At 37.5% G+C, this 21,841-nt stretch overlaps 1 protein-coding gene across 5 annotated transcripts in view; it reads right to left on the bottom strand.

The window, feature by feature from the left end:
• ripor1 (RHO family interacting cell polarization regulator 1) overlaps positions 1-21,841 on the bottom strand; it is a 55,287-nt gene that overhangs the window by 28,816 nt on the left and 4,630 nt on the right. For 2 of the 5 annotated variants that reach the window (XM_079621422.1, XM_079621419.1), the window contains exon 2: positions 308-431. In XM_079621422.1, coding sequence (XP_079477548.1) covers positions 308-405 — 98 coding nt within the window. In that variant the 5' untranslated portion in view covers positions 406-431. Of the gene's footprint in view, positions 1-307; positions 432-5,653; positions 5,818-8,296; positions 8,467-21,841 lie in introns of those variants that run through there. The other 3 variants (XM_079621421.1, XM_079621418.1, XM_079621420.1) reach the window with 3 other exon arrangements.

The following is a 21,841-nucleotide window of genomic DNA, read 5'->3' as shown; positions in this document are numbered from 1 at the left end:
CAAAAAAATAAAAATAAAAAGATTTTTTTGTTTGAGATCCGGGGCTATAAAAAAAACATCCGGGGCTGTAGCCCCGGACGCCCATGTCTAACGACGTGCCTGGTCTTTAGGAAATTTAATGGTCCAATAAAAAGTGCATTACATTCACTTGCTGAATTGCTGAAATAAATTATCCATAGAACATGAATATTTGATTTATCACCCACCCCTAATGCATGCTTGTGAGCACTGCTTCTGTCGTTTATCGTTTATGCCTTATTTGTGTGTGCATGTGTTCATGTACATGCATGTGTAAGTTAACACTGACCTGTAGGACTTGTCGTAGGAGTTGACTCCGGCGAAGGACTGGCTCCTAGTGATGGATCTGGCGACGACCCTCCGCGAGGGGCGCACAGAAAGGGACATGGTGGATACAGATTTGGAGGGACTCCCTGCAGAGAAACAGAAATATTAAATGAGGTCAAACGCTAAATGGGTTCGGAGGCATAACGAAAACCTAAAGGTAAATCAGTCACTGAATACAAAAGGACATATTTCTAAATGAAAGTCTTATTTAGAGGCACTGCCTTTGAAGTTGCATCTTAAATGCAAGTGTTTAACATTTAGGCAATAAAATATCATCATAAGCCTTTGGTGCAGTGCCACTCAGGCCCTGAATGAATCAGTGGATTGTTTCATTTATGTAACGGTTCTCTAAGTACAAACTTTCTGACCGCTCAAGATAAAAAGCTTTTTTAGATTAAAATGACTGTATTTCCAGGAAACACCGACAAACCCAATAGTTATCTTTGCAAATTGAGTCTTTGGAAGGAAAATACTTGACTCATTTGTGTTTCGTAACTCAAAGTTCTTGTGTACCTTCCAAAGTGCATCTCAAACTGTTTAGAACACAATGAAAATACAATTAGCCTAGTTGGCCTTACGCAACTAAAATGAAGAAAAGCAATTGATTCCAACCAAAACAAGAGAGGTTTCTCATGAAACACTCACCCAAATCCAAAAGGAGGCAATCTTTCAACTGTATGCTCATCCTTCAAACAAAGTCCACAGAAATGAAATGCAATCAACCCATCAACAAAAAGAGATGTTCAGTTCCATCTGTTCCTTTAAAAATCAACATGAAAAAGCCATTCTCAACCTGATGAGACGAATGAAAACAAGTATTTCTAAATGAAAAAGACATTGAACAAGAACAACAACAAAAAATCCATCAGGAATTGACTGGATAATAAAAAGCGACACAGCTAAGATAGATGGTGTGATGGGACAAGTTGAAAAATAAGAGTGCTGATGACATCATCTGAAAAGAAAAGCTGTTTCAAAGACAATGTTTGAAGAAATTAGATTGTTAAGAAAGATTACAAAGACAGGATTTTCACCAAATATTCTGACTAATATTCACCAAAGAATTGTTTATTAAGACCAGAAACAAGTATCAAGAGACTATAGGGTCAATTTTGGTCAATCTATACAAGGGAAGTCAATGGTAACCAAACCTGGTTACTAATATTTTTCCAAATATAATCTTTTGTGTTCTGCAGAAGAAAGTCAAACAGGTTTGGAACCAAATGAGGGTGAGAAAATGAAGACAGAATTCTCCTTTTTGGGTGGTCCATCCCTTAAAAGTTTAAAATAGACCTCCCTGACTAATGCTAATCATAAATATTAACATGAATCCTGGGAAGAAAATATATATTTATTCCCTTAATATATATCTGATTACATGGTAACTTTATTTTAAGGTGATGTACTTGCAGTTATAGTAATAACAGTAAACGATGCATAATTACAAGTAATTATCCCTAAACCAATCCCTAACTGTAACTCTATAGTAAGTACGTATGTAGCCTAGTTTATTAATATTACTCAGAGTCAGTACTTATTTGAGTAAGTACAATGTAACTACGTCACCTTAAAATAAAGTGTAACAATTTGCATACTACTGATATGCATGCTACTTTCATTTCTGAGAATCATTTCAATGATTGATTTGCATAAGCACTCTAAATTGATAATAGCTAGCTATTAGCTATACATGTTTTAGCCATGTCACCCACCCCTGACTGAGAGTCATGCTGGAAAACAGAGAGAGAAAGAGAAACCAATCATACTCTTCAGCATAGGTAAAAGGTTTCTAGATTAGCTGTTCGTGGAGTTCCTTAATCAGCGAGGGCTCATATCATTGACTCTGTCATGGCCTATCAGACTTCACCGACATAAACACTGTGGACAAAACGTGGGAGGACAGAGCAGTCAAGATTACACTTAACACCACACCAATCACTGAGGGTTTTAGCCAGGACAGGAACCATAAGGACCCACTCAGCCCACAGTTGGGACAATGAGCAAGAAACATGACAGGAAAGATACAAAACCACACAAACAGAAAGACACTTAGACCAAAGACAAACCTGCATAGATTAACAAAGATATACTGCCTAGTGCAAACAGATTAGTCACATATATCTCTATCAGAAGTCTGAAGTTATCAGCCTAACGGAAAGTCAGTAGCATGTTACGAACACAGAACAACTCATGCAAGCTCACCAAAAAGACCCCTTATTCAGCACAAAACAACCGTGTTATGTAACTGAGGGCAGGACGAATGCAGCTTTAACAGAGTTTTGTTTTAAATTGAATTAAGATTTAATCTTTCCAGAGAAGAGCAAGAGGAAAGAAACAGGCTTTGAAGTCTTTTTTTTTTCAGAGAAAGTCTGAGGTGTGAGCCAGCATATCTGAGCCCATTTAAGCTGTGACATCAACACAAGTGCATTTTAGTCACCATGATGACCTGTGGACAGTCAGCACACAAGTTTTAGTCAACAAAGATGGGCAGTGCCTTGGATACAGCAATGCATCACTGGATTAAGGAAGTGAAGCTAGAGTTAATTTTAAACTCAAAGAAGAGGAAGGAAACAACACACGCCTAACTTCTGCACTTTAATGAAGTTCTTCAGCTTGACATGCCTCAGTCTGCACTAATGAGGACCCTAAAGCCCACCTGTGGCTCTCTGGACTGGCTAAAGTAGTTCAGCTATGTGCAATTCATTCAGAAGCCACCAGAGTTGCTGAAGGGAGAATTCTTTGCACTGTGCCCAGCAAGAGAGCGTCACGGCTGGGGTACAGAGACATGTTCTGCCCTCCAGCCTAAAACCTCCACAGAGAGGAAAACTCCAGATCGTCTTACAGCGACACAGCATTAATGGCTGGATTCAGGTTTTTAAGAGAGCTCTGATGGCTTTGTTATTCAGGAAAACTGAATATAAAAGTGGGTTTTGCACTCCCTAGTTTTAATAAGATATACGTCTTCTCTGAATTACAAATGTTAAATGGTTTATGAGGTAAATGATTAACTAAATCAGCAAGCCAACTATAACAAAATGGGTTTTCTGAGAACAGTAAGGATGTAAATATTTCAAAAGCATTTCAGATTTTAATTATTCAAAGTTTGTTTGTCTGGTGATCAGTGAAGAGAGTGGTCTGTTCGTCTTCGTGCTTCCAAGCGTGGAGGAGGGGAAATGGTTCAACACTGAGGGAAGTGGAATTTTTTCATTTCCCGCAGGAAATTCAACCGTCTGATAGAGAGAGGAAAGAAAAATAACATCTGCACAGCTTACTAAGGCCCAATCCCAATTCTACCCCTTTCCCCTTCGTCTACCCCTAACCCTTCGCCTTCCCCTTCCCCTTGACCCTTGAAACAGAGTGGCAAGGCGTAGGGGTGAAAATATTCCCCTAAGAAATGGGACACCACTACTACACCGTTACACGTCATTATACGTCGTCGCCTACGTCACAGGAGATGCGCCGATGTTTATCACAAACTTCCAAGATGCACAGGACTTATTTTCTGTGGTGTTGTATTAACATGTTGGAGGTACAGACCTATGTTTGTCCTATTTTGACCTATTTATTTATTTACTGTGTGAAACTGTGTGAAATACCACATTGTGTGGCGTTCATGTGCGTTCAGCTCATAAATACGATCTTTACGAGATGACTTGAACGTACTAATAGCTTGTGTGCTTTGTTCGGGGGAGAAGAGATTTTTTTACAAACGTTTCTTTGAAGGAACTGACCGTAAATATGAACACAAGATTGAATGTAACATAAAGCAAATAATTATTTGTCGTTAAAATACTTATTAAAGTCAACAATTCTTACATTTATGGTCTAATTTTTTGCTTGGGCAGCCATTTTGCGTCTGTAGCCGGTGTATGCAGTGACATTTCTCATACCCCTTCGTTTGAAGTGTGGTCCCGAAAAATCTTCGTTTGAAGGGCTATCTGGCCCTTCCCCTTAGCCCTTCCCCTCCAACCAAAAGAGAATCGAGACAGCCCTACCCCTCCACGTGCACGAGCAAAACAGAGGGGAAGGGGTAAGTGAAGGGGTAAGGGGTAGAATTGGGATTGGCCCTAATAGTAGAGATAACCCCTATATTTCTCTATTTATTCTATGTTTTTATACTTCTCTTACTGACATAACACAATTCATTTACATCAGGGATGCCCAATCCTGTTCCTGGAGATCTACTGTCCTGGAGGTATAACTGTTAGCGAACATCCTGGCACTGATGAGAGTGACGTTTAGATGAATATGTAAATATATGCTGGGCGCTTTCCTTTCAGTAACAAAACAAACAAACAACAAAAATAGCAGCGGTGAGAAAATAGCAGTTAAGAAACATCTGATCATCATAGTGATGTGGACATGTTTACACAACCTCTGTAATTCGGCTCTTTAGTCAAGTCACGTCACGTTTATTTTATACAATAGATGTCTTTAAAGCAGCAGCTTTACAGTATTAAACATTTAAAAACAGTGTCAGTGTTGCTTCTGGTTAGGATTAGAATTAGAACATAATTTTCTACTACAAGCTGGCTCTCTAATGTGTTCATGTGTCCACTCGCAGACGTCCGAACTCGACGGACTGCACAGAAGAAATGAACTGGAGAAGATTTCCACGTCACAGAAGGTAGAGCTTTATAATAACCATGAACCAAGTACGAAGGTGTTAAGCAGCTGGAGCTGTTAGCAAGCGGTTTCGAGCTCCTGAAACAAAGTCCAAATTAACTGTGTTTTGGCCTGATTTTGCTCTAAATATTGTCACCAGTAGAGATGTGCGAGACTAGTCGATTAAATGATACGGCTGCTGCTAGTCGACTTGGAAAAACTAGTCGTTTAAAAAAAAGTGCACATTTAATGTTTTGCTTAATATTTTTTACAAAGGCTATGTTTAAATTAATGTCATGTCAATGCTACATTTTAAAACATCAAAAGTGTGTGTGTATTTATATATATGTTTTATTTTTCATTCATAAACAAAATAGAATAGAATTTTAATATCTGACATTTATCAGTTTTCAACAACAACATAAATAATTGTTAGCTTATCTGTATCAGACCGAATTTTAATATTAGCACATCCCTAAATTAATATTTGTCATCCTTAGAATAGTCAGAATTACATTAGTTTATTTCTAGCCAATTACAGTGACCACAATTTTTTTTTTATTTGCCATAAAACAAAAAATCTTGAGAAGCTCCACTCCAATCAATAGCATCAGAATGAACATCACATCAGTAATTAAAGAGAAATGATTTCCCTAGACAAATCTCATAACAAACACAAACACAACCGCAGAGACACACACACCTTCTAGTGGGCCTCCTTCTTTTGGTTCACCAGGTAAACAAGGCAAGTGACACATTCTCCCTCTTCACCATGACTTGTGTGGGAATCAAACGTTTACTACATTCCCTTCATACACCGGATTCTTTCACGAACAAATAAACACCACCAAAGCCTCATCCTTCCAATTGTTGCTCTGTGTCTTGTTCCCACCTGTCCAACAGGACCCAAAGCCACCACTCCAACTGCATTTCACAATAATCAAAGCTGGTCAGGCTCTTCTAAAGCGTGTGGATCAGAGTGGCTGACTGTATTGTTCTGGTGGTCTGGATTTGCTCCAGGACTATTCCAGAACAAAAAAGAACCTGGGGGCCTCCCCACCCCTGTTCTGACACAGACCAACTGGAATCCAACCATTACACACTCTGTCAACTAAACCAAATTAATGTGACGCTTTACCAGACTACATTTTATGGATACATACCGTTTTCGAGCTCTATCCACACATTACGAAAGGTTGGGGTGAGCACCTGTAAAATAAAAGCTTTCCAGTGCTTTCTCACTAAGAGAGTCTGTGATGATAGGACATTCGTTATGTTGGAGCCAGTAGCCTCGCTGTCTCGGACACATTCCATTCATATCAGAGATTACCAAAGTCTGGTGTCCGTCAAACAAACACTACACATAGTCAGAGTGGGGAAGAACCCTAAAGCTATGTCCAAAAAACTCTCTGGGAACAAGCAAAGAGAACCAGTCGGCTCCCAAAACATCGCAGCGTGATATCTGGGGTCAGTCCTGCACCTTTACAATCCCACTTGACAACCCTGTAACCTGACCTCCACTTTGAGGAAAACAAACAAATAAAGCTGTGCAAATTATTTATACAAATATATTATGAAATGTGATTAATATAGTAGCACTATACCATTTTAAGGACTGAATGCTAAAAAGAATAAATTGAATTGAGATAAAGAATCGATTAACATTTGTTTAATTTAATAAATGTATGTTAAATAATATGCTTGAAATTATAACTTTTAAATATAATATTGAATGACTATATTCAATTTATCCTAGGAAAGTGAAAAAAAATTAACAGAGGTATTAGTATTAGCATCCTGCCATTAAATACTATTTAAAATAAAATACAAATATCTTAATGTTTATTCAACATTAATTTGGCCATTCAATGTGTAAATATATTTATGATTACATAACAAATATAAGATAGGACAGAAGCCTTTGTGATTCGTGTTTACAATACAGCACATCTATACACATATATTATGAATGTATATACTGTATACATATATATTTGTATGTACGTAGTAAGTGCAGTGTATAGTGAGCAATTTAATGCAAAAAATATATATATTTTGAGCAAATTTTACAACAAAATAAAAATTTATAACACAAATATATATATATATAAATATAAAATACACAGTTATCAGTCTAATAACATAGGTTATATGTCTAATAACATGAAAAATCTTGGCCTGGCCAATATATCAGTCTATCACTATCATCTATGAATATTTTGTAATGAAATTCTGCTGTGGAAATCTTTCTTCAATACCAGGATGTGACAACAAGCACCTTGAGAGTTAATAATAGTCATGTGGCTTTTTGAAATCCCTTAGCACTTAACATTTGCCCCCACATGGTGTATCCTTCCTTCCATTCTCTGAGCGAAGGCCCGAAACAAGAAACTCACTTTGTTTCCCTTTTCTTCCCTCTACAACTGCACATCTTTTTATCAGCTCAAAAGTTAAGCTATATCATTAATAATAAGCCAATACTTTCAATAGTTCTCTGCAACATTTGGCCAGGCCTGAGGTCTAAAACTATGAGGATCATCTGAACGAGTGTTGACAGCTTCTGCTTTACCAGGCCTTAAGTAAACCAGAGGTATAGTCCTAAGGGCTAAACTTAAAGGACCTCCCTGTGTGTTTGTTCTAGATGACCCTGAGGTGCCACGCTGAACCGTAGCCCAAAGTAAACATACTTTGAGTGTCTCTATTCTCTGTTGCTCCAGCACAACAATCACATGGGAACCCAGTGGGACGCCTGTCCCAGGAGGACAAGGGTCCCACCACAAAATCCAAAAACATCTGGACAGAAAACGTGTTGGAAAATGATAAAAACTACCCTCCCAACTAACTGTGAAAACATACATAACTCCTGTTGTGATGAACTATATCATGTATCGTTTCTGATTACTTTCACTTCACCAGAGCTGACCACACCACTGAGAAGAATTTATATAAAATTTCTTTTCAGCTCAACTTTGTTTTGCAGAATAGCATCTAATGGGAAACAACTTTTGTGATACGTTATCACTTCTTGTGTACTTGTCTTGACTATGGTTGTCAGCGTCCTTGGCGAGTCAAAACTAAATTTAGCAGAGTTGGCGATTTTCAATACGTAGAGAAAAGGACATCTTCCTACATCATTCTACAATAAAACTAAAAAAGATAAATTAATTCAATGAACATTTAAATTATTCTAGTCACAACACACCTGACTGTAGACACAACCTAACCTGAACACCCTTTACAACATAAACACCAACATTCAGGCTGCAACTCGACAATACTACATGACAAATACCTAAAATACCAAGATGAAATCTCACAAAACTGTTATTCATAAATCTCAGAGTACCTCCATATCCACTGTACATTTTGTGGTGTCGTCTTCTGATGAATGCCGTATAAAATGAGTGTGTATTCCTCTTCAAAGACTCTTCACAGTAAATGAGAAGTAGAAAGAACAATCACAGTCCCAGCTGTGGTGGTCTTCATCCCCTAATCATACTCTCACAACACTGGCAGAAAGAGAAATAGAGGTTGCCAGGAAATGGGAAGGCCGTCGCCCTCTTCGCAGCCCACTCCTCCCCCTCGTTCCGTTTCCCGTTCACTTCCCTGTCTGACATCACACTCTTCCTGCCTCTCCCTTTTCCAGCAAACGGCCTGCACTTTGTTTCTTAATGATAAACACCCAGTACAGACGCACTCCAGAAGTTTCCAGCTTTCAAGTTGCTAATAATGAATCTGATCCTGTCATATTTAAATAATGTGGCCATGAATAGCATAAAACATTGACTTGAACAGTGGTGGAACATCTTTCAAAAGCTAAAATCACTTGATTTAGCCTCCGATAATGCTTGAGTAAAACTTCTAGAAAACTAAGAATGTTTGAAACTTACAAATTGCATTCTGACAGCATTTTCCATAAGATTCATGATTTCTTTTTTTATTAAAAGATCTTCAATTCAAGCTCGTTTTAAATCTAAAACACTGGTCCTGACTCCTGATCTCAAGACTTACCGGTATATCAGTGTTTAGTCGCAGATTTAGGGTAATTCCCACTTCCCTGAAGCATGCTCCATACGGTAAATCTGATCACTATAATGTGATATGTGAGTGGAGTTTTGCCTTTGGCTACTGAGAATCAAAGACAACATTGTGTGGATTTATTTGAATGAGCAAGAAGGTGGCTGGCCGCACACTGGATGCAGTACAGACTACAGAAGTCTATCAAAACATTTATTTTATTTTATGGATTGCATCATGCAAAAAGTGCAAAGTGAAAGTGAATAAATAAAAAAAATTATAGGACTGATTATTTAGTGAACTTTCATATGAACATGAATATGCGATGTCAGTACATTTCTGCTTTACTGTATAAAACTGATTTTTGGATCACTAATGAAAAGCTGGGGGGGGACATGTCAAGCATTTTTGTCAGGGCAATAATTTGACTTTTTTTTTCTTTTCTTTTTTTATAAATGTAAAGTTTTTTTTTTCCGAAAAGATAAAAATGTTGGTCGGCTGGTTCTATGCATTGATTGGATGGAGGCAGATCTGAATGCAAGCTTGTGGTTGATTGTAGGAGAGGGAGGGGCTTAAGCAGACTAAAGGTCTGTCATAGTAGAGTTATGATATTTTGATTACAAGGTAAAAAAAATTTAATAAAATAAAAATAATTCACAATAAAATCGATAAAATGCTTTTAGAAATTGATAGGTTGAATTTCCATTTCAAGCCAAATTTAAAAGCACCCTTTCTATAAAAAAAACCCGTTTTACATCCATGAGGATTTGCTTAATCCATGTCAAATAATTCATAACATAATGCCACAGTACGTGATAGCATAGTGATTTTCAGACACACAGAAAAGGCTCTTTTTTTTAAACTTGGCACAATTTACTAAAACTAAGCCTGTCTTTAATAGAATGCTAAGATATAAGCTGCAAAATTGAATTTCAGTTTCCCTTGATCAAGAATTTTATCTTGAAAAACTTTGGCTTCAAAGCTAAGTGATGACAGCAGCACAGCTCATCAAAGAAAACAGACGAAGGTCAGCGCAGGTCAACTTAACGCAACATACTATTATTACATGGCTGAAATGACAGATCGAAACAAACATGTTTGTGATGTTCAAGTGAGAATATGAGTAAGGGGAAATGCTTGAGACAGGCAGCTTGCTGACTGGTTTTTGTAGAGTAAACCTATACTTCACTGCTTCCACATATCTAAAGAGCTGTTTAGCCTAAATTCCTCTCTGAGTGTTGCTATGGAAGTCGGCGTTCATATTTCATTCATTTCCATCTGCGTGCTAGACACATAATGGTAAAGGAGCAGTCGATGTAAGATGTTTCTGATTCTATAAGTTGATGTGGCGATTTAGCAGCCTGTCACACTCAAGGCTTTTTACACCTGGTCACTTCATGTGTTTTCACTGATCTGAAAAGACCAGGTGTAAATGCCCTCCGAACCGCTTTCAAGATGGATTTAAATCCGATCACTCAAACCACTTCAGGAGGAAATAAAATGCAGCTCATTGCTGTTGCTTTCATTGACGTGAACTGTTAGCTAAATTTGCGGTATCCATGCAAGAGTAAATGGGGCTGTTTAAAAAAAACGCTATTTGATCAGAAAAACAGGTGTAAACAGGCCCAGAGGATAGAGAGGAGATTTCTGTCAGCATCACACCACAGACGGCTTTCTAGGCCACATCAGTCACTCGGCAGTAACTGAAGAGCTGTTGTGAAGCAGTCACAAAGCTTGTCTGTTTGAATGTCTGACTGTGTTTGAACATCTGTCGAACAATCAGATCACACGAGATCAGACACAAAGAGACATGCGCTTCAACGTACAGTACAAACATACACAAAAAAACATACACACACAAAATATTGAATGAACTAGGCATGGATGATAAATTGGTGATATGATTACGTTTTATTAAAAAAAGTTTATATATAATTGAAGAGCATTGTTACTATTGCAATGATTTGAATTTGCTAAAAGCTACATTTTGAAACTATTTCGCAACAATAGCTGTTTAAAAACTCTTTATCATCTCAAACACTTTTATTATTTGAGCTTTGTATTGCTTATTGTGTGTACAGCGCTTTGAGAAGTTGCTTTTAAAGGTGTTTATTATTATTATTTAATTTAAATCAAGGATGCTCTGAAAACAAAACACCCTTCAAATACTGGTTTCACAAGATTAAAAAAATTCAGATAATATATTATATTATATTATATTATATTATATATTGCCCAGCCCTTAGTAAGACTCATACTAACATCTGAATGTATTTCTGAAATCCTGTGATGCTTCATATAAATATGCTATATCTAGTGCTCTTATTTTCAGAGCTGATATCAGTGCAACACTCTCTCAGGCAGTCGGTCAGCAGACAGAACCTTATCTTAAGGTGTCTGATTCATTTCCTCACACCATTTATTACTCATACAATGTTACGGATAAGGCCAGCTTGACTAAGGTTTATCGGTGTACCACAGCATGACATCACTATGGTGACACTGCATCTGTTATGGTGACACCAGGGCAATAGGAAAATCACATGAGGGGCACAGATCATGCACAGTCTGACTAGCGGACTTAAGCGCTGATTATTGCAGAATGAGAAATTAACTGTACATTGTGAATGTGCAAACAAACTCAACCAGGAAGAACAGATTATATGTCAAGAGCTAACACGTGCCTTATAACTTTTCCGAGGTCCATAACTGGTATAAAAAATTGATGAAACTTAACATAATGTGACAATGTTTGCAAAGTATTTGTTTTTCGTAGATATAATTATTACATTATCCACATCAATTGTTAATTAATTCTGAGTGTAATTGACAACCAATTTGATTCTTTTAATCATCAAGGAAAATATATGATCAATCACACCATATGGCAGTTCCTGTGTTTAGCTAGCCTGGCTAACGCCAGACCCAATTCTCGTTGAGACTTGGGTCTGGGAACCACATGTACATTTTCTCGTATTTGAGGCGTGGTTTACGAATGCCCGGCGCCGTTTATTGGGTGCTAAGAATGTCTATCAAATGCGCCTGTACGTAGCTCATAGCCAATCGTTTCCATTATACCAGATGACGTATGTAGAGCGACAGAAATTAGACCAGGAAGAAGACGATGGGTAAGATATTTTTGTGTAAACAATGACGTTCAGCGACTATTGCCGTTTGTGAAAGATAAACATGAGGGTCGAAGGTATATATGGACACTCCACAGACATGTTTTTATAGATTTTATAGATGTCGTCATCGTCTTGCTGCTCCCTCCCCGTTCTGTCATTGGTTCCCTAGATGAGGCGAAAATCTGGTCCATGGTATCCAGACTGCCTTTCAGCGTGAATAAAATCGTGTTGCGCAAAGGCAGTATGGGGAAACCCAGGCTAGTGTTTAGCAGAAAAACAAGATCAAAATGTAACTATTATTCAATGTATCTTTAATGTAATTTCATTCTTCAGCATGTCTATACTGAGCATATTCGTAAGAGATTGTTTGTTTTTTCTTAACGCCATGCCACATTCCGTGGATATTTTCATGATGAGAAATATTTAACTCTAAAACTATATTTGTTAACTAAATAAAAAAGGTTTCTCAAAGGTTAAAACCAGCACAATCTAATAAAACATGCTTCGATGATAAAGAGTCCTGGCAGAAACCTTCCACACTCTGCACGAACACTTGGAAAGGAATCTTTAGTGCATATTTATCTAATGTTAGCGTTAGAGCGAGCGGCCATTTAAAGTGGCTAACATTAGGCTATTACAAACATGTTTCAAATTATAAACCATGTTGGAGGTCTATGAATACTAGCCGAATGTTTGCCTGCAGAGTTTGCAGTGTCACCTTTGTGGGGTCATCCTTCTCTCGAAATGATCCCACACTCTGAATTTCCTGGCCAACAACATAATAACCACATGGACCCGCCGTGGAGTTTCTTTTTCTCAGCGAGCAACCAACCAATGCAAAATTTGGTCAACCAAGCCTCTTCTCATTGACTACCATTTGGTCGACTATAGGGGGCAGCACTAATTGAAACAGTTTTTATGATGCACAAGGCAAAAAACTATTTTCATGTCAATTCTATTGTCGCACTCAAAAGACAAAGAACCATCAGAATTTTTTTAATAAATGCTAGTTGGTTGCAAATAACAGTGTTTGTCTACAACTACTGGACATAAACAAATGACTGATTACATTGTGGCTTATGGTACCTCTCCATAAAGTAAATCCCAGAGGAAGAGGCTAACAAAGTCATGTCCAAACGGTGCTTCCGATGATTTACAATGATTCAATGAGAGACATCTAGACCGACACACACAACACCAGGAGGAATATCCCCTGGACCCCTGCTATCACCACACACACAAACTAATGGCGGTAGTGAGTTTCGGGATCCTCAATAAGATTAGAAAACAGCTATTGGTCTATTATCTGTTATCTAGAGATTACAATGTCAACAACAAACAAAGATGATTATGACTGTCAAATACAGAAATGAGTTTGACATCACATCCTTCTTGGTCTGACCCGCATCTCCTAACTATCTCTCTTTCTGTGGAGACTGATTAACGGTCGTCCAATAAGACCTTCATTTCCTCCAGTGCCTGCCTTCAGTCTGATAACAACAAGTGAACGAGGGATGTGAGGGAGGCAGAGAATGAATATAATGCTTTTTATTGGCCATCTGAAGAGCTGCTGTGGCTTTCAGTGGAGGCGTACTGTTGTACGACTGACTCTGCATTCTGAGCAAGAGAGTTATCGCTACTGCTGACTTGGCTTTACATCCACATGCTAAAAAGTCCATACTGCCGCTGTCTGATAACTTTTATTTTCAAAACAATAAAACTTAGGGTAAGGAAAAAGGCTTTAAGAAAGTTTGCACGAATGCAAAAAAATAATCCCACTCATATTCCAAGGAGAAAATGTACTTTTAATTTATATAAACTAAACTCACAATTTCACAAACAATTACAGAGACGGCAAGAAAGTTAAATTAAACATGATTTTTTTTTTAAGTAGAAAGATTAAATTGTATTTTCTTGTAAAATGTACTCAAATAATCTTTTTGCTATTTTTAACAGTGCACTTCCTTTTTTTTTTCCTCTTCAGAAGTGGTTATCTTATAATCTCATGTAGTAGGCTATCTTTATGATCACACGATTTTTAAAGTGGTAATATAGGAGCCTGCATACCATCTTCACACATCTGAACACAGGGAATGATGAACTTTCATGAACTTCCAGTAAATCATTCTAGTTAAATTTACGAAAAATTCCCACAATATGAATTACCCTTTTCCCCACATATCCTACATCATGCTGGTACTGACACAATCAAATTAATTCCTCAGATACAAGAATGCTTCAGCAAGCCAAGGCATGCTAACACCCATCATAAATACATCATCTCTTTCTCCATTTTCATCTAATCCCCTCACAATTTATGAAAGCTATGTCCGATAAGAGGACGTTTATCAATCGTCCAAGCTGCTGGGGTACAGGCAAGTTTCTGGAGCCTCATGAATACAAGACATTCTGTTTAAACCCCAGCTGGGGGTTAAGAGGTTTAAGTACAGAAGTACAGTCAGTCAATGGCTTCACACAATATTTTATACAGTGCTGCAGAAAATACAATATAGCCTATACTACTATACAATGGCCTCACATTTTTAAGCACATTAAAAGGATATTTCACTTAAAAATTAAAATTCTGTCATCATTTACTCACCCTCATGTTGTTCCAAACCTGTATGGGTTTCTTTCTTTCATATATTTTTAAGAATGTTGGTAAGCAGACAGTTGACGCACCCCATTGAGTTTTTTTTTTTTTTTTTTTTCTGGTTACTGAGATTCTTCAAAATATCTTATTTTGTGTTCAGCAGAAGAAAGAATTTCTTATAAAGAATATTTTTGGGTGAACTATCCCTTTAAGTAGAAATATCTTACAATTTATTTTTGTTTTCTCTGTCCATAACAGAAATAATACTGGTTACTGGGGTGTTTTTATTAAAACAGCAATGCACCTCAAGGATCATATTACGATTCAGATGGTTTGTCGACAAATAACATGGACATAAACTTTATTTTAAAAAAAAAATCTTAAAATAAATATAAGTGTCAAAATACATTAACCTAAAATATAAATATGTATTACTTTAATATAGTTATACAATATATTTATATTTTAGGTTCAAATTAAATTATTCATCTCATTAATACACAGATAGTATAACCTATATATAATGTTCAAATGTAGAATATATATTTTTTTGTAAATTCCTGTCACTCAATTCATATGAGTTCATACAAACTGCATGTATAAAATTACAAAAAATAGAAAATGCTGTGTGAAATCATACTTCATTAAGTATAAAATGTCACATTTGACATGTCCTTTCAACAACCCAGAAGCATTACAGTGCATTCCAAAACAAATTTCATGCATGTTGGCACTGCAATAATGCACCGTCCTGCAACATTCCACCAAAAACCGTTTGGAGGCAGATATTTAAAATATGACAGTATGTGGCTCTGCATGGCATGTGCTATCATGATCTCACCTCAGTAAATAAAACACTAATACATTCACTTTTTAACAGGACTGCAAAATGTATTAATCATAATAAAATCACATAACATAAAAGTCTGTTTACACTGTATATGCACACTCATATGTGTGTGTAGGCCTATATGTTATGTACTAGCCTACACAGACACACACACACATATATATTATATATATATATATATATATATATATATATATATATATATATATATATATATATATATATATATTACGCACATATATTATGTAAACACAGATTTTTATGTTAGATGTGATTAATCGATTTGAAAGCCCTACTATTTAATGACCACTGATACTTACTTAATATTTCTGTCCTGTCCCATTATGAGCTGTAATCTGAGCGTAACGAGATATGAAAGAGATCTTTAAGTTTTTTAACTTCTCCAAAGATATCATGGTTTAAAATAGATTATGACCTATTCCTTCCCAGTCTCGTTTCATAAACAAATCAAGGAATCTTCTTAAAGCCAAGGGCTTTGAGGACCACTGGAGAGGGAAAGAGGATCAGACAAGAAAACCTTCACTTCCTGTTTGCTTAAACCCTTCAGAGATATAGCAGTGGCATTTGTGGTCTCTGGTCAAGTCTAAAATCCCATCACTTAACTGCAAGGAGAATGTTTATTCTTCCGTGTGAACTTTTCTATACTCTTTGAGTATGTCACTTACTTTAACGTGTCCTAACCGGCCATGACAACAATACGCGACGATTCTATTTTAGAAACGTTTTTTATTTCTGTGACGTCGTGGCTGAACATCAACATGCAAAATATGCAAATGATAAATATCAGGTATGCGCTTTACTTAATGTTAAAAGTGTCTAAGTTTGATTAGCAGTTTGAGCGATCTTTTTAATCCATACTTAAAAGTGACAATGTATAATTCACCTCAAAAACTCGATACTGTTCAAACTGTGAACTCAATTTGAACAAACAATGTGTTTATGACAAAGATTGTTTTAATAATGTTAAAATTGTGTAATATTTATGAATTTGATCATGTACTTATCCAGTGCAGACAGTGCATTTGCAGAAAAGGAACCGCCCAGGCGCCCATGCTTTTCCGATTGGCTGTGATTTTTACTTGCGTTGTTGTTGTCATGTCTTGTAGTCGTGTTGTATCTGGTGTGGGCAGACAAATTGCTTCTCTCTGGAATCCTATCGCATCATGTCTGGTTAGGACATGGTCTAAAGCCTTATTCATATGTTGGACAGATGTACTTCAGTGTTGTACACTGTATTGCAGTGTGCATCCAGGCCAGAGCACAACTAAGGCTATTTTTACATGGAAACGATCTGAAGAGAAAACGCAAAAGTGGCGTTGCGTTATTATTATCACTTTTTATTCTGCGTTTAGACGAGCGTTAAGGGGGGGGAAATCTGTGTTGCTCCAAACAACCTTAAATTACAAAAGGCACAACAGGGCATGGACTGGGAGTCCTGCCAGGCAAAATATTTAGCATATAGCAGACTTTTGCGTTTTTACCCTTTAGACGGGAACGTGGACCGTTTTTAAGATTTCCACTCTGGAGGGTGATTTCACTTCTTTGCGTTTTTAACATAGACTGTAAAAAAATATGGACGTAGTGTCTGTGACGTCACCCGTAGGTTTCTGAAGAGCATCTTTGAAGTCTAAAGTGGGCGAAGCCGGCCATCGCCATCTTGGCCTCGCGTCACCGGTCGTCACTCCTGGATAAAAGAATATGGGCAAAGAGGCGGAGCTGAGGAGCCTGGCTATCTAAAACCACGCCCACCTAGCTCGACGTTATCGAGTTAGCTCAGGCTTGGGAGCTAATGCTATATGCTACTCACAGTACCAAGTCTGTGACTCCACAGGGCCTCGCGCTAAAGTGACAGTTGATGATACAAACCAGAATGCCAATTAAAAGGTCCTGTTTTTGTCCTTGGAAATATTATAATAGTTAAAAGACATAGCTACAAGTGAGACAGTGAATCGTGATTCTGTACAGCTATTCTGCTAGTTGAAAATGTATTATGCATTAACTTACAATATTACTCTGAGAGTGTGTGACCGTGATTTATGTGCATACATGCAAGTCACTCTTTTTTACAGTCTATGGTCCGTCAGCGCGGCATCGCTCGCCAAGTTCGTAGAGAGCTTTATTATTCAGTCCATTTTAAATTCTGATTTTGGCCGCATCTCAAATGGGTCAAACCATAGATATATTACCTATGAAGTTCAAGTAAATGCGCTAGAAATCCACGCTCATTCAAGGATGTGCATTTATTGCATAGACGGAGAAACACAGACACCTGCAGGATTTCATCTGACGGTACATAAGTTAAGCATGTTATAATCTGTTCCAGAGCAACGGTACCGCAGAACGAGTGTAGCCTTTATATCTATAAACGTTTTTGAATCTGAAAACTCAAAAAAGAAACGAAATTGTCAGACATCCATTAGTGCATGTTCACAGAGGAAAACAACTGAAATACAGCGCTGGTTGTTCTCTCGAACGATACTCGACGACAAAGACGGAATCCAAAGACATGGGCGAAGTAATGGGTGTATTAAATTGTATGAAATAATCCCGAAAAAAGCACAAACACGGCAGAGATGGCAAGTTCAGCAGCTGGAATTTGCTGAGGTGAAGTGACGGCTAACAGCAGACAAACGGCTAGCATTGACATCAGCGGCAATCCACCTGTCAATCAAGTGGCCACGCCCTTAAATATGCAAACCTTCAAGGCTTAATATAATTTAAACAGATGAGTTATAAAAAAAATTCACCCCCCTCACAGTTTTCAAGAAGGGCAAAATTAGCTGTATAGACCAAAGCCACTTTTTGCTCCAGGCTGTAAACATGTTTTTTTCTGCTGTAAAGTTGGGCATTTTAACATGGGGAAGATACAGATTTGATTCACTTCTGCAGCCAGCCTCAAGCGGCCAGTCGATGAATTGCCGTTTAATTCACTTCTGTGTTGGTTTCAAGAGAGGTTGCCGCTTGTTTTTTTAGCCCCAAAAACGCCATCGCCGTCTAAACAAAAGGCACATCTGATCAAATTTTTTTAAGTTTTCACCCGCGAGCCTTCTCGTGTAAACAGGGCCTAACACACATCCAGACAAACACTCCAATTTTAATAAAATCATTTCTCAAGCCATTCTGAATCAAAGTTGTCGTCTATTAATAACAGGAACTCAAACAGTGTTTGGAAAGCAAATCAGAATAGCTCCAATGCAAAACCTATCTATCCAATACAACACCAGCACTATCACACTGCAGCCCTCACTGGAGTGGATTCAGGATCTTACGGACTAGCACTAAGAATGTGGAGTTTACTGAATGTACACAGACATATTAATCAGGAGTCCAGCAGGATTTCTGAGATCTTTAGCCAGTGTGACCTTTTCTTGAGGTTCTGTCAGCACCACTGGGAGAACATCAAGCAGGATTATTATGCATGAAGACACTCCAGCTCACTGAGAGTTTCACAGCAACTCTGTACGCCTTTTTCCTACCATATAGGGTCTGTGTAGCAATTGATTCAGCACTGTGTGAGCACTGATTCATGTTTATGTCATCTAAAAATGCACTTGAACAATGAAATAAATGCTGAAACTAATTACCTATAGCTCTGAAAATCTGGCGTGTCAAGCCTGAAGCAAACTAAGGCTATAATAAATCACTTATCAAATCGCAGACTGTCCCATGAGCAGTTCCTTTTTTTTTACAGGAAGAAAACTTCTTGGTCACAAGACGCTGATTCAGAATTTTCGCAAAGGGATTAAAGTCTTCTCTATTTTTTTTGTCCATACAGTGAAAGTCAAGTTTTTGTTGAACGCTTTAATTTTTTATTTAACTATTATGATAGAGGAAAAACAACCCAGACAAACAGAAATTGACAACTTGACACCTGCACAGGAGAACTGCATGGAATTTCAGTTTACAACATATTCACAGTTATTATCGTGCACCTGTTCGTCAGCACTTGTGTGGGCCTGAGGGAGTTTTGACAGTGTTTGTGGCCTTTGGTACGAATACAATATCGGTGGCAAGCTAATCAAAGACACTCAAGGAGTCATCGTGGCTTTAGGGTAAAGACAGTCACCGGCTCAGAGAGCAGTGTGTGTGGGACATTAGGTACCGTGTGTTTGTGGCAGACCACACAGCTGTCTTAGAGACAGGATGGTGTAAGCTGATTAACATAGAGCGCAGACTGGCAAGGTGTAAGTGATCCATCACAACACACAGCTTTTTGAACTAGTCAAGAGGGCCAAACCATACACACCTGTGACAAACTATAAATCTCAGATAGATCTTGGAAAGTAAGATAAAAACACATAATCAAAATAATATCTCCATGATCCAATCCACCAGCACGGCCGTCGTAAACATCCACAACGGGTGGTGGAGAGAGAATAATGTTCCTGAGGGGAAACTTCCTGAATGACATTTAGTTTTGTACTATTACATCTCGTATTCCTATCAAATTATTACTGTACAAATAGGAAAATATCTGTAGTCAGTCACACTTTTAACCTTTTTGTTTATATATTTACCCAGTTCTGATTTGCCAAATAACCCAGAAATTGTTGTTTTTAACTAATATTGGCTGATAAAATTAATTGTCACTTTGAATTGCCACTGAAAAATCCATAGGTTATCTGCCTGCCACTAATTTTGTCTCCATTCCTCCACATCAGATGATAAATTAATAAAAGCAAACAGTTTTTCACCGCACATTCAGATGCACTGCTGTCTAATGTTTATGTCTTGGGCGAGCACATTAACGTCATTCTGATCTTGAAAACTTTCAGGTACCCTGTGTCTCAGTTTGTGAGTCCCGTGCGTGTGAATGCGTCTTAGGGAGAGAGTGAGTCACCCGGTCCAGATGCTCCGTCTCTCCTGTACTGACTCAGTAATAACAGTCTTCTCTCTCTCTGCGTAATGATACACTCCAGAAATACACAGCGTACTATAATACACAGCCTACCTAGGAATTACACAGTATGCTAGGCCAAATACAACTCAACTACACATTCTTTAAATACACAGACTCGGAGCCATGATGCATGTTGTGGATGTTGTTCAATGACACATTGCCATGGCAACCCTATAATGACAATGTCAGTTCAAACACATGGTCATGCTTGGTCGTACTCAGCGCGCCAAGATTATTGTACCCATGAGGGATGCTACATGAATGACACGTTTATATTGTGAAACATCTAGACATTGCTCAACATTCCAGCATTGTGTAACAACTCACCACCGCACACTCTCAGGTGTGTTTACTCCCATTTGATGAGTATGAAAGGAAGCCAAAAATAACAGGTGACTTGGTCAAGTACTTTATCTTTAGCAAACAAGAACTTTAACTCACCTGAAAATAATTTTTCTCAGAATCAGGAACAACTGTCTAGCATATTTTACATTTTTACTGAGACATTTATGGTACTATAAAGCTACATTCTCTCTCAATAAGCCTTTGTGACTATTTAGTATATCTCACTATTTAAAATTTGGGGTTAAGATTTTTTAATCATTTTTAATTTACCTAGGATACATTAAATAGATAAAAACTGACAAAGACATTTACATTGTTACAAACTTAATAATGAACTTTCTATTGATCCTGGGAAAGATTCCTGGAAAAATGTATCCCGGTTTCCACAAAAAAAATAAGCAGCACAACTGTTTTCAACGTCGACCGTAGTAAGAAATGTTTCATATTAGAATGATATCTGAAGGATCATGTGAAACTGAAGACACGAGTAATGTTTCTGAAAGTTCAGCTTTGCCAAAGAATAAATTACATTTTAAAATATAAATCAAAAAGAAAACTTTTACATTTTAAAATAACTAAAACTTTATTTGAAATTTAACACTTCATTGCAGAAAAAAAAAACAATCCAGACTTCTGTTTGTCTCTTCTTCACAATGATATCATCATAACCACCCCCACAATCATTAGGGACGCTGAGAATTCATTTCTCTATACTCAGTCAGAAAACTTGTTGTGGGTGTGGGTAGTCAGCCAAAGAGCTGGGCTAAGGAAGGTTGCTGCACAGACGGATGGGTGGGAGCTCTGGACGAGGTAATGAGAGAAAGAAAAGTTAAATGAGGATTTAATGACTAAACCATTCTGAAAAATCTCTCTTGGCTGCAAGCAGTACTGGATGACACAACAAAGTTATATGTACGAGTTACATATTACCCTCTCCTGTGCATTATTGTTTCACAAATCAAAATAATATCTCACTTTGAGAAATGAAGGAATATCTTCTTCGACTATGAACAGCAGTGGGTTGACGGCACTTTGTT

Source organism: Phoxinus phoxinus, assembly GCF_949152265.1.
Source record: "Phoxinus phoxinus genome assembly, chromosome: 8".
Lineage (NCBI taxonomy): Eukaryota > Metazoa > Chordata > Actinopteri > Cypriniformes > Leuciscidae > Phoxinus > Phoxinus phoxinus.
This window is presented reverse-complemented; position numbering and strand designations above follow the sequence as displayed.